Source organism: Thrips palmi, unplaced genomic scaffold (genome assembly GCF_012932325.1).
Source record: "Thrips palmi isolate BJ-2018 unplaced genomic scaffold, TpBJ-2018v1 HiC_scaffold_19, whole genome shotgun sequence".
NCBI lineage: Eukaryota > Metazoa > Arthropoda > Insecta > Thysanoptera > Thripidae > Thrips > Thrips palmi.
The window spans coordinates 2,649,871-2,661,604 of record NW_023144628.1 but is presented as its reverse complement, the minus strand read 5'-3'; the positions used below and the strand labels follow the sequence as shown (position 1 = coordinate 2,661,604).

The 11,734-nt window shown below is 41.3% G+C and overlaps 4 protein-coding genes across 4 annotated transcripts; 1 reads left to right on the top strand and 3 right to left on the bottom strand.

The window, feature by feature from the left end:
- Window positions 1-814: 814 nt before the first annotated feature.
- On the bottom strand, window positions 815-1,989 carry LOC117646230 (KRAB-A domain-containing protein 2-like). The gene is made up of 2 exons (XM_034387038.1): window positions 1,248-1,989; window positions 815-1,176 (listed from the first exon to the last, which is right to left on the bottom strand). The coding sequence occupies exons 1-2, from the start codon at window positions 1,987-1,989 to the stop codon at window positions 815-817; spliced, it is 1,104 nt and encodes a 367-aa protein (XP_034242929.1).
- Window positions 1,990-3,875: 1,886 nt separating this feature from the next.
- LOC117646636 (EKC/KEOPS complex subunit Tprkb-like) lies at window positions 3,876-4,725 on the bottom strand. Its single transcript, XM_034387717.1, has one exon. The coding sequence runs from the start codon at window positions 4,581-4,583 to the stop codon at window positions 4,038-4,040; it is 546 nt and encodes a 181-aa protein (XP_034243608.1). The 5' UTR covers window positions 4,584-4,725; the 3' UTR covers window positions 3,876-4,037.
- Window positions 4,684-7,434, top strand: LOC117646630 (U3 small nucleolar RNA-associated protein 15 homolog). The gene is made up of 9 exons (XM_034387711.1): window positions 4,684-4,844; window positions 5,143-5,235; window positions 5,307-5,491; window positions 5,624-5,747; window positions 5,853-6,033; window positions 6,184-6,404; window positions 6,515-6,816; window positions 6,899-7,032; window positions 7,112-7,434. Exons 1-9 carry the CDS (start codon window positions 4,755-4,757, stop codon window positions 7,369-7,371), a joined length of 1,590 nt encoding a protein of 529 aa, XP_034243602.1. The 5' UTR covers window positions 4,684-4,754; the 3' UTR covers window positions 7,372-7,434.
- A 116-nt stretch (window positions 7,435-7,550) lies between these two features.
- Window positions 7,551-11,718, bottom strand: LOC117646628 (zinc finger protein 184-like). The gene is made up of 10 exons (XM_034387707.1): window positions 11,429-11,718; window positions 11,110-11,268; window positions 10,905-11,017; window positions 10,621-10,813; window positions 9,957-10,537; window positions 9,382-9,862; window positions 9,029-9,291; window positions 8,646-8,924; window positions 8,236-8,560; window positions 7,551-8,138 (listed from the first exon to the last, which is right to left on the bottom strand). Exons 1-10 carry the CDS (start codon window positions 11,576-11,578, stop codon window positions 7,767-7,769), a joined length of 2,916 nt encoding a protein of 971 aa, XP_034243598.1. The 5' UTR covers window positions 11,579-11,718; the 3' UTR covers window positions 7,551-7,766.
- Between the last annotated feature and the right edge of the window lie 16 nt (window positions 11,719-11,734).

The window sequence follows — 11,734 nt, the reverse complement described above, 5'->3', positions numbered from 1 at the left end:
TGTCATGCTCTGTGCAGTGGCCATGGACCGCAGTGCTATGCGTTTGTCTAGTGGGACGTCGGCCACGGAGACGAAACTCTCTTTAGTCACGGTAAACATGTTTCGGGACAACAAGTTGTTAATCTGTCCCTGCTTGTTTCCGAGACGATAGAGGCTGTCCTCCGTGACCTCCAGTACCACGCAGACGATATTTCTAGGGTCACCCCGCCCTCTGTCCACGTCCGGCACAGGCACGATCACAGTGTCACCGACTGATGCTGGGGGATATCTCTCCCGTGATGTTCGCAGCATCTTTTCGGCCTGTTTTTCCAGATTGCCGGTAGCAGCTGCTCGTTCCTCGCTGATGGACTTGGCCCGATGGCAAAGTACGCACAGGCCATCACGTGCGCAGTTGGCATGCACAGGTTGCATGCATGTGGGGCATTGCTCCGCACATGACTTCTCACATACGACGCACTTCGGTGCTGGCCCAGGCCCAGGGGAGGATGGGGTGAATCCGTGGAAATCCAGGCGGGACGGTGGTGTCACTGTACCTACAAACGCGGTACGCTGTACTGATTGTCCTTTTTTGCTCTAATTACTGTATGGGTCTAGTTTTTACCAGCGAAGGACACGCCGCGAGAGGAAAGGGGTGTCCGAGGTGTCGACGTGTTGACGGTGACGGTCTTCCTGGCCAAGTGCTGCTGCACTCGTGCTGATGGTCGCACTCCGAATGGACTTGAACCAGGGAAGGTTCCAGGAGAACTGGATGGGGACTGAAGGGTGGAAGTTGGGCTGGATGGAGGTGACTGGGGAGGAGTTGAAGAATCCCTTTCTACCCCCATGTTCCGAATGAAGTCCTGGACGTTGGGACCTGATTAGTTATGGCCACAGTAGTAAGCAAATTACCATTAAGGGCCTGCCTCACCTCCAAGCTCTCTTCCCTCTCGAGTTTACCAATCAGGTGTAACGGGAAAGAGGTTCCCAGGCCCACTTTCATGGGAACGCCGAACAGCGCCTCATAGGGAGAACGGCCGATGCCCTGATGGTGGCGCCTGTTTTTCATGTTTGCCACGAACTTCAGACCCTCAGACCAGCTGGTTGTATTGTGGTCCCTCATCCAGGTTATCAGTATGTCTTGCACGTCCCGATTCGCCCTCTCAACACTCCCCTGGCTTTGCGAATGTCTCGGGGTGCCTGGAGTTGTAACATGATTAATTGTAAAGTTATTACTAAGAGGGAATACCTTGTCTTGACAGAACGCTCACCATGCACGATTTTCAATTCAGGCCACATTTCTTGCAATGAGTTGATGATAGCATTGGCAAATTCTCGGCCATTGTCCGACTGGAGGATAGAAGGAGCACCGAATTCAAGGAAAATGGGGACCAGTTCAACAGCGACGTGCTCGGCTTTTTTTCGGCGTATTGGGCGCAAGTGCACAAATTTTGTGAGGTGGTCTTGCAGCACCATTATGAACCTGAAGTCCCCATCTGCACTTGTTTGCATATCAATCAGGTCCACTTGCGCTCGGGCATTCATCTCCTTATGAATAATCGGCCTCACCGTTACCCCTTTCTTCTGTGTACTCTCCTTCAGAAGGCACTGCTCGCAATTCTCCTTGAAGCAGAGCAGCATCTTCTGTGACAGATTCACGTACTTGCCTTCCTTCGAGTCGTACTTCATTTTGTCACGACCACCGTGCCCCGTGGCCTCGTGAATTTCACGGCACGCTTCATACAGGTCCTCGGTGTGTACGTAAAACCGAGGCTGGCTCGCCCCCTTAAGTGGCACAATCAGTTTCTCCTCTCCGTCAATTTCAATCACCGCGTACTTTGCTAGGCGCCGGTAGTCCTTTGTGGTCTTCTTTGTCTTTTTAATTTTGGCCTCCTTAACTTCTTGGATTAACTTGTCGTATGCTTGAGGGGTGAGGAATTTTGAATTTTTACCTTTTGTGGCCGAGATCATTTTTTGTATTGCCAGTTCAAATTTTTCTTTGCTGCTTGCCATTTTTAGAATTTTTCCAGAATTATGAGGTCGGTTTATTACTTGAAATTTTGAGTCGAAAACAGCCGCGGACCTGTTACCCCAGTTACACCACCCTTCCCGCGACAATGGTACCGTGACACTCTACTGCCCGACCCGGAAAAGAAACGGTCGGTTTATTCCCGTTTTACCCAGTTAACAGCCGAATAATAATAATAAAATAAAATAAATAATTTCTATATCAGTTTTACCCGGCCCGGCCAGTTAATCCGCGTTTTAGCTAGTTAAAACGCGTTTTGACCGGGGACCGGACATTAACTGTAACATATACGTACTGTACAGTGTCAGGTGACGGTGTTGGCCCCTTCCCCCTTGCTGACTTTTCTTACACCTATATTAGGTGAAAGGATTAATGTCTGATTTGTCCCCTTTTATCACTTCTGCTAAATGTGTGCTTCATGTTCATCTTGAAGGATACTGGGGTAGTTGTGCTTTTATCAAAACATTGCTGAAGTATAATCTTGCGTTTTATCTGTAAACTGTTCTGATGTTGACACAGCATCTGTGAAAAATCATGTCAGCCAAGAAAACTGTTGGCTTATTTTAGTGTTCATGACTGATTTTATGACAGAGTAATGCACTGTGAGGAACATAAAATTGTTCTAATTTTATAAAGGTACTACTTGTCTTCAAATCTATTTGAAATAATTGCCTGGCTTACTGAAATGTCTAAATGAGGATTGTAAATGTATCATGCACCCAGTATTAACTTATTTGTGCATATTTCTGGTAAGGAATAAAATAAACAGTAAGACTAAATCAGAATGTGTAGGTTTGTGGACACCATGAATTCAAGCCAATGCTGATGTTTCTCTAGTCAATATGCTGCCAACAATTATATCCCCATGGTTGAAACTATATTGTGCATTTATTCTGGCATATTTTGCTTTTACATCATGAATTGAAATGTTTCTGTATCACTGTCAAAAAAATATAAACTCAGTATTAGGTGCTGTTTGCTCTATTAAATGCCCCTTTCCTAAATCCGTGAGTTCATCTTTTAATGATAAATTCTGCCTCACCATATAGATAACTTCAGGCTAATGTGATCAGGAGGAATATGATTATTATCCACCTTCCTCAAATTTATTAACTGATTTCAATTTTCCCCTTCTAATGGTCCTAACCTACCTGCCTTGTTGGCCATTTAAACAATTCTTTGTAATAAATTTTTACACAAAAAATACCTTGAAGACAGGGTTTTTTTAGTCTTAATAAAATAGAACAAACATGTGAACTCATTGTAATAAAAATGAACGCACAAACTGTATTGTCGTTGTTCTCAAGGCATTGTTCTCAATTGTTTGGCTGCCTTTTGTTCTATGAGTTTAGTACAAAGATGAGATTGAAGTGTTTGAGTGAAGAATGTAGTCACGAAGGTGGTATGCGATGCGATGTACTGCTTGTACCTGCTAGAGCTCCTCTGACCCTTGTGCTGCTCTCATTAGCAAGCTCTGAATCTTTCATGGTTTAAGTGTAAACTTACACAGGTAGAAATACAAATGAAATATATTGTGTGAATGTGCCTCTGAGACAGTAGATGATAAATTAGTGTAGAAGTGTGCCCAATAGTGGTTAGAGCACATAATCTGTATTCCAGAAACAAATGGGGTTTGTATGATTTTTTTTATTTTCTTTTTCTTTTAGTTTCTGGTTTTTTTTTATTGTACAGTACCAATTTTGGTATGTGCTAACCACAACACTGAACCTACTCATTATGATGTACCAAATTTGTTATACTCTAAATATGTGATGTTATTTCTTAATTAGTATAATGTGGACATATCCAGGCATGGTGAGCCTATGGCACTCCAGTTTGTGTGTGCCACTAACAAATAAAACTACAAACAGACTCGTAAAATTTGATTTTTGTACTTCACAGCATTAATGAATCTCAAAATCATAGTTAAGTACAACACATTAAAGACTTGCTCAGCCACACACTTACACACATGGAATTGTGCGAGAACTTTTAGTAAAAATTCAGCATCAACAGAGAAATGTCAAAATTTTCAATGAGATACAAAGTCACTTGTTGCAATTCGGCTCACAATCGAATCTAAGAGAGACGTTACTTTCAGTTCATCCTCACTTATTTTATAGGACTTACGAAGAAGGTTGAAATCACAGATGTTCTGTAAATCAGTCAAAGGAACAACCTGTCCCTCCACTTGAACCATTATCTCACTCATGTTGGAAGCATCTTCCGCATGAATCGTTGCAACCAGAATGTCTTGATCACTTTCGTTGATTCCGAACTTCATCAATGACTGAGAGATATTCTTCGATATCGACAAGTTGAACAACAGCTCGGTGTAAATACTTTTGGTGACCATGGATCCGAACACTTGGCTGGCAGCAGCCTTGTTTGCCGCAACGACGACTTGGAAAGGGTGAGCTATGAGGGAAGGCTTTATGATGGAACACTGGAGAGCACCAGACACAACCTTGTCTTTGATAACCTTGCTGTTTTTCACATTTCGGAATAAAGCCATGGATACATAAAGTCCGGAAGTGGGATCCAGTTTCTCGGTAACGATATTCGTCACCTCACCCATTTCGAGCAATACAATCAATAAACCTTTGTCGCACAAAAGAGCCGGCAAGTTTCTGAGGAAATCCTTGCATTTAATACTGGAGCCGTGTTGTTTCGTTGTTGTTGTTGTTGTTGCTTTTGTTGTTGTTGACGGTAGACGGCCAGGACAGTCCCGTAAAAATTTTCTGTCAACATGTCGGCGTTTAAGAGAACAAATTTTAGTATATATTCAAAGACGGAAAACAAATTAACGCCTGATAATCTCTATTGGAAACAGCTTGGGGTAAGAAAACAGTGATACATCAATTCCGCAAATAGGAACACTGTTAATGTGCTTTTTTAAGTAGACCTTCACCACATGGTGTTGTGATTCACTCCTTTAGTCTTGAATACCGTCTCAAACAACACTTATTTTTTAAAAAGGGCATTGCAACGTTTTTCGGAATAAAGAAGTCTTGTTTTAAAGTTTTGCCTACAGTACTCTGTGTTGAAAGATACCCTCCATTCATGATAAAAGATTACTCTCACAAGTAAGGTTATGATTGTTTACTCCTCTTCCCTCCTGGTTTCTGCTAATTCAGGTGCCTGTGTTACTCAAAGAATTTGGACCTGTAGACTACATTGATTTTTCCCCTCTTGAGCCTTATCCCTTTGCTGTGACATGTTCTGTTCGGGTAAGTACTGTTAATCTTATGGTATTTTATATTTTTCTCCCCCGCAAACAAACTTATACTTCTGGTTATAGGTACAAATTTACAATCCAATAACAAAAACTGTCTGGAAGAACTTATCAAGATTTCGACAAGCAGCTTATGGAGGTTCTTTCCGATCAGATGGTCGATTGCTTTGTGCTGGAGGTGAGGAGGCTATTGTACAAATGTTTGATGTGAGCACCAAAACACCACTGAGAGTTTTCAAGGGTCATTCAGCGTAAGTAGTTAAAGTAATGAATTATTAGTTATTCTGGCATTCTTTAATGTCTGTTAATTTTGGTTGTAGTAGTGTCGGTCCTGTCCCGCTTGAACTTTCCAATTTTATAATATATTCTATTTACACTGGCAGACCTGTGCATCGATGTTTCTTCACCCCTGACAACATTCACATTTCTAGTTTTTCTGATGATAAAACAGTTTGTTTATGGGACATTCCAAGTGAAAAAGAAGTTTCAATCTTCTCAGGACACCAGGTATCTTATTATATTGTTTGAATAATGATATTGTTGGTTTTATTTGTGTCGTCAGTTTTCCTTACATGTAGACCTCTTTAATGATGTCTTATTTTCAAACTCCAGGATTATGTACGCGCTGGCGCTGTTACTCCATCTACCCCTGACGCACTCCTTTCTGGTAGTTATGACCGCTCTGTGAAGATGTATGACACCCGCACTAAGAGTCAGGTGATGTCAGTGGACCATGGTGCCCCTGTTGAAAGTGTACTGTTTCTACCATCTGGAGGGATATTCCTGTCAGCTGGTAAGGAAAGAGTTTTTTTCTTTTATTTACAAGATAGATAGTTTTAACTAACCAGTGTTACCCAGTATTTAAAAATTTATTAAAGCAGAAGTTAACCTTGGTTTAGCCCTGTTTTATCGCTGCATCAATTTAACTTAACTTAATTTGCAGGTGGTACTGAAATACGTGTTTGGGATGCAATAGCAGGAGGAAGATTATTAGCCAAAATATCGCAGCACCATAAAACTGTTACCTGTTTAACCTTAGCTTCAAGCAACAAGAGACTAATGTCTTCGTCTCTCGATCGGCATGTAAAAATTTACGATGTATCAACATATCAAGTAGTTCACACTCTGGACTACCCTAATGCACTGCTCAGTGTTGCTGCTAGTGTAAGGTTTTTAAATTATTTTTCTAAATTTTATTTTTGATAGTTGCTTGTAAAATCTTCTTCTGTACTTACATGCTTTTGTTCATGATTTTTCCCACTTTTCTTTTGTAGGCTGATGATGAAACCGTTGTTGCGGGAATGGTGGATGGTCTAGTATCAGTCAGTCGAAGGGAAACCAAAGTGCTCCCAAGCAGGCGAGAAAGGCAAAAAGTTTCATACGGTCATGTCAGTGATCAAAGAGAGTATCCTGCTGTAGACTTTGTTGTGCGGGAACAAGATAAAAATTTAATGTCAAAAAGTGATGTTTGTTTCCGAAAGTTCCAATATACAAAAGCTTTAGATTGTGCACTTATTCCACTTATATTGAGGAATCGACCTCACATCACTATATCTGTTTTTCAAGAATTGATGAGGTGGGTGCAATGCTTCTGAAGTCCAACTGCTATCGTAATTCAATTCACATTCATTTTTTAAATTTTATGATCTTGTTCTTAGACGGAAAGGACTTAAACAAGCTCTTGCTGGGAGGGATTCCAAATCTCTTTCTACAGTCTTACGATTCCTTGTCAAATATATCACAGATCATCGTTACTCAAGAACTGTCTGTGATGTGTCAAATGTTTTACTTGGTAAGTGGTTAATTGATTTTGTTCCTGTACCTATCAAAACAAGAGTGCTTTTTTTTTTCAAATATAATTTCAATCACAGATATTTATGAAGATGATTGGGGCAAGTTTCCGCCAGATGTGTGCAAATTGCTGCAAGTTCTATCATCTCGGGCCAAGGATGATGTAGCTCTTACTCAAGACTTGGTTACTATTGAAGGAATGATGCAAATTCTTTTAGCTGGATCAAGCATTACATCTTCAAGAACTGAGAGACCTTCAGTAAATAATTCAATCCAATCTGCATCAACATTGCATCCTTCTAAAACTGCTCAAGAAACTTTTGTTGTTAATGTTTCATAATTATTGTTAAATATTTTTTTGTAACTGCTTGATGGAATAGTAACATAAACCTGAACTGACGTCCCAATTGTATGTACCCTATGCCTCAACAGACCAAAAAAAGAAATCAAATTAAATATTAGTTACTCATCAGAGAGATTAGGACCCATATTTTTGTGTGAAATTAAGGGAAAAGTAAGTATATCAAAAGACAGCTTTATGTCAAATGGTTAACTTCACCTAAAAACAGAGAAACTGAGAAATCAAGCAGAATAAAACATACAAGTTAACTGTCAGAGGGAAAAAAAAGTTGCATTAACAGAAAAATTGTACTTAAAAAATCACAATACAAATACTCTTACAAATTGTGCCTTAGCATGAGGGCAAATATGACCAGTAATCAAAACCTTTAGAGATTACTGAGGTAATTGACTCACAAGGTGATGAACTGAAATAGTTTGCCCAGTCAAGTTTTGTTCCTCGATGACATACGATCCTTCTCGATGCAGCTCATGGTGCAAGCTTTGTGGGTGGTGCATATCATGTGTTGACAAAAGCTGCTGAGCATGAGGGTGGGCCTGTGGTCTATGAGGATGAAAACCTGAACTTGAAGAGTCAGAGGATGGCATGGGGTTGGCTTTCTCCCCTTCATGCAGCAACAAATGACTATCAAGCTGTGACCGTTGGTGGAAAACAGCACTACACGCTGAATGATGACATCTGTATTGCCTTGGTACAGCATTGTGCAGCAGCTCATGATGTTGAAGGGAAGATGCATCTGAAAAGGCCTAAATGGACAACAGAAGAGGAAACAGTTACATCAGTGAATGTGCTCAAAATTATTGTAATACGCACTTGTGAAAACTAATGAATAGAGAGCATTACTTTACTACATAAGTTACAGGTATGCAAAGCTTGCTCCTGTGTCTGATGGGATTGTTGCAGAGATTCTTGAATGAGCTGCTGCACTTGCTGGGGTTGGGGGTGTTGCTGAGGATGTTGTTGCTGCGTGTGTTGCGCAAGCAGACTTTGTGTGCGAAAAGTCTGGCCACATGTTTGACAAAGATGAAACCTCTTCTTTTCTTGAGCATGACACAAAACATGGTGGTCATTGAGAAGGTCTAGATCTGGGAAAGTTCTTGGACAAGATGAACACGAAAACACTTCTCCATCTCCTGCATGAACTTGCTCATGTTTTAAAAGAAGAGCCCTGAAATGAAATAATTTGTACTTTCTGAGTCAATTAGTTGCTTTTAAGCTTGGAATGAAGTACTATGGCTGATCAGGCGACATACCTCCGTGTATATGATTTTCCACACCATGCACACAAGAAGGCAGCACGTTCTCCATGAATTTGTTCATGATTCCTTAAATTAGATGCATCACAGAAAGCTTTGCCACATTGTCTACAAGAGAAAGGTTTAATTCCAAGATGCATGCGTTCATGGCGTGCTAACCGGGACTTTTCATTGAACGTTTTTGAACAATATCGGCAAGCATGCTCCCTTATTCCTGTATGAGTCTGTTCATGATGCCAACAACTACCACGGTGAAGAAACGTTCTTTCACAGTACCTGTAAACAATTTATCATTCTTGTATTTCAAATTATTTTGAGTTCTAACAGAGTTCAGCCCTTACAAAAAATAAATACACCAATTTAAGATAACTCATACAAACCTGCAGGCAAAATTTGGTGCACTTTGCAAGTTTCGAACTTTGGTTTCAGCTTTTACTGTGGGTATTTCAGGATTGACAGAACAAAACATTTTTTGATGTCTCCACCAGCTGCCACGGTGTAAGAAACGTTTTTCACAGAATTTGCATTTAAATGGTCCTGAAGTAGTTTGTATGCCTCCCCGTCGCAATGCTGAGACAGAGGTAGATGTGTGTATCTTTTCCTGAGACATTTGCTGTTGAGGGTCATTTCTTAAACCAAAATTCTAGAAATAGTCCAAAATTTAAAAAAAATTGTTATCAGATTAACAGTGAAAAGAAGAAAACAATAATAATGGTAATGACTAACACACTACCTTAGCTGCTACTGGCTTCTTTTTACTTCCAGCCACAATGCGGTTCAAGTCGCATTCAGGATTGGCATCACAAAACATTTGGTGCCGCCAAAGGCTACCACGATGGACAAAGTCTTTTCGACAATGTTTACAGGCTCTGGTAGACTCCATCGCAGTTGTTTCCACAACTACTTTTTGGCTAAAGATATTTTGCTGATCTGCATGCTGGGACTGCTGAACCTGCTCCATTTGCATCTCTTGTGGCTGATGGACAACTAATTGGTGTGTTTCAGGAACAAGTTGCGCTTCTACAATCGATTGCTGTGTGCTCTGGGAGTGCTGTGGGATGGGCTGAGGTTGCTGAAGTTGTTGATGTTGGATCTGCTGAAGCTGTGGCTGCTGCATTGACTGCTTGAGTTTTAATAGAGAAGGCTTGTGGTTACAGTACAGGCGTTCATGCCTCTTCAAGAGATCATGATTGCTAAAATGTTCTTGACAGTACCTGCAATATTAAGACACACAAATGACAACAGGTTTTTTTACCCCCTCTCTAAACAATAAAACAAGCAAAAATGATGAAAAACTTATTCACATACTTGCACAGATTTGTTGTCTGATTACTCATGGGTCTGACTCCTTCAAAAGCTCCTTCTAGCAACATAGCTGTCACATCAGTCAGGCTAACTGTCTCAACTGAATTATGACTCACACTATGGTCCACTGTTTCTTGGCTTTGGTCCAACACTGAATGCTGTTGCACCTGATGTTGTGGTTCTTGCGTAGAAGAGTGCGTCTCCATTGTTTGTATGACCTGTTCAGAAGCAAGGACTGGCTCTGGCGCTGGAGCGGCGTCAGTGCTTTGAGCAGGAGTGAGGTTTGAGACAGTAATAGCAGTGGGGTGGGATGCTGAAGAGGCAGAAGGTGTTGTGTCTGGAGTGGCGTCGTGAACCAGGTTCGGGACTGGACCGGATGAAGAGGCGTGCACAGTGAGAGTGCCGGGAACTGTTGGCGCTGGCGCTGGCGCTGCCACTGGTGTGGACGATGGAGCAGAAGTAATGACAGGAGTAGGAGACGGACTAGGAACCGGACCTAGCACCTCATGCTCGAAGGGCTCACCACTGTCCTCCTCTCCGACAACACCCTTGGCATGAAGCTCCTCGTGCTCCAGGAGGGTGTTCTTTAAACATTAATAGTTTTGGAGTCAAAAATTTTACTGAGAGTTATTGTGAGACACCTAAGTAGAATAGTGATACTTCTTACCTCATAAATGAATGGCTTTGCACAAAATCTGCATTCAAGCTGAGGAGTGATATGAGAAGAGCCTGATGTAGTGTTACTAGGAGTGGTGGTTTTAGCTTGCTCAATCCAATCAGTGTGAGAGGAATTTGCTGCTACTGCAGACTGAGCTTGCTGGACACGTTTTACTGACTCCAGCAAAGACAGACACCGGTTCCTGATTCAAGAAAGGTTTAAGGTTAGTTGAAGACCAGTGGGAAAAGTGTTGGGGGGGAGGGGGGGGCAGAAAACGAGAACATGAATGCTACCTTTTCCTTATTCGAGAAGATCCCGTGTCAGGTCCTTCGTCATCAGACAGTAGTTCGCTGATGGCATCATGATAAACTGATTCATCATGCAATTCCTGTTTTATTTCCAATACCTGAAAATGAAGTCAAACAATGTGTTGGGTTTGTACTCTTCGATGTTCTGAAAGTAACAGAAATACTTTATGTCTCAATCGTAATTGAATACCTGATTCACATCAAATGGCACACTCTCGCTGGAGTTATTGCAAATTTTGTTGAAGGTAGTATTAGTCCGCTTACAAGTTTCCCTGAACTCATGAAATCGGTCCACTTCGTATAAGCATCGATGACATATGTGAGGAGGAAGAGGATCGTCAGCACACACCTGGAAAGGAGAATCTTTGCTATGAATGACCTAAAGGAATTAATTGAAATAGCATAGACCAAAGAAAAGCCCAACATACTATAATAATATGGGGATGTAATGTTTATATTATTTAAGGGAAGAGAAAACGTGTTCAGCAGCACTGCTGAATATACATTACCTTAATTGCCAGACAGGACAAAATTTTCTGTGGTAGCGGCACTGAAAACCTCTCTGAAACTTCTCCCTCAAATATTGGGAGTATAACCCCAGAGTCAGATAAGCACAAACGACATATCTTTTCTGGTGGATTCGCGTGAACTGATTTCATTTCGTTTCGACGAACGGTCGAAAATGCATTGATAAAACTACGCTCGCTCAATAGGCGTGAGGAAACGCATTTATTACTGAATGGTAGGAACGACTCCCAACCAGCGTAAACACTTCATTGATGTTTAGGTTATGTTCTTACTTTTGTTTTTGTTTT

Excerpts from the sequence above, each read along its gene's own strand:
- LOC117646230 (XM_034387038.1), bottom strand. The coding sequence starts at position 1,989 with ATGGCAAGCAGCAAAGAAAAATTTGAACTGGCAATACAAAAAATGATC. Across the intron at positions 1,177-1,247 it reads TGAATTGAAAATCGTGCATG|GCACCCCGAGACATTCGCAA; the intron begins GTGAGCGTTCTG and ends TTACAACTCCAG.
- LOC117646636 (XM_034387717.1), bottom strand. The coding sequence starts at position 4,583 with ATGGGTGAGGTGACGAATATCGTTACCGAGAAACTGGATCCCACTTCC.
- LOC117646630 (XM_034387711.1), top strand. The coding sequence starts at position 4,755 with ATGTCGGCGTTTAAGAGAACAAATTTTAGTATATATTCAAAGACGGAA. Across the intron at positions 4,845-5,142 it reads TCTATTGGAAACAGCTTGGG|GTGCCTGTGTTACTCAAAGA; the intron begins GTAAGAAAACAG and ends CTGCTAATTCAG. Across the intron at positions 5,492-5,623 it reads GTTTTCAAGGGTCATTCAGC|ACCTGTGCATCGATGTTTCT; the intron begins GTAAGTAGTTAA and ends TTACACTGGCAG.
- LOC117646628 (XM_034387707.1), bottom strand. The coding sequence starts at position 11,578 with ATGAAATCAGTTCACGCGAATCCACCAGAAAAGATATGTCGTTTGTGC. Across the intron at positions 9,863-9,956 it reads CAGACAACAAATCTGTGCAA|GTACTGTCAAGAACATTTTA; the intron begins GTATGTGAATAA and ends TTAATATTGCAG. Across the intron at positions 8,925-9,028 it reads GCACCAAATTTTGCCTGCAG|GTACTGTGAAAGAACGTTTC; the intron begins GTTTGTATGAGT and ends AATTGTTTACAG.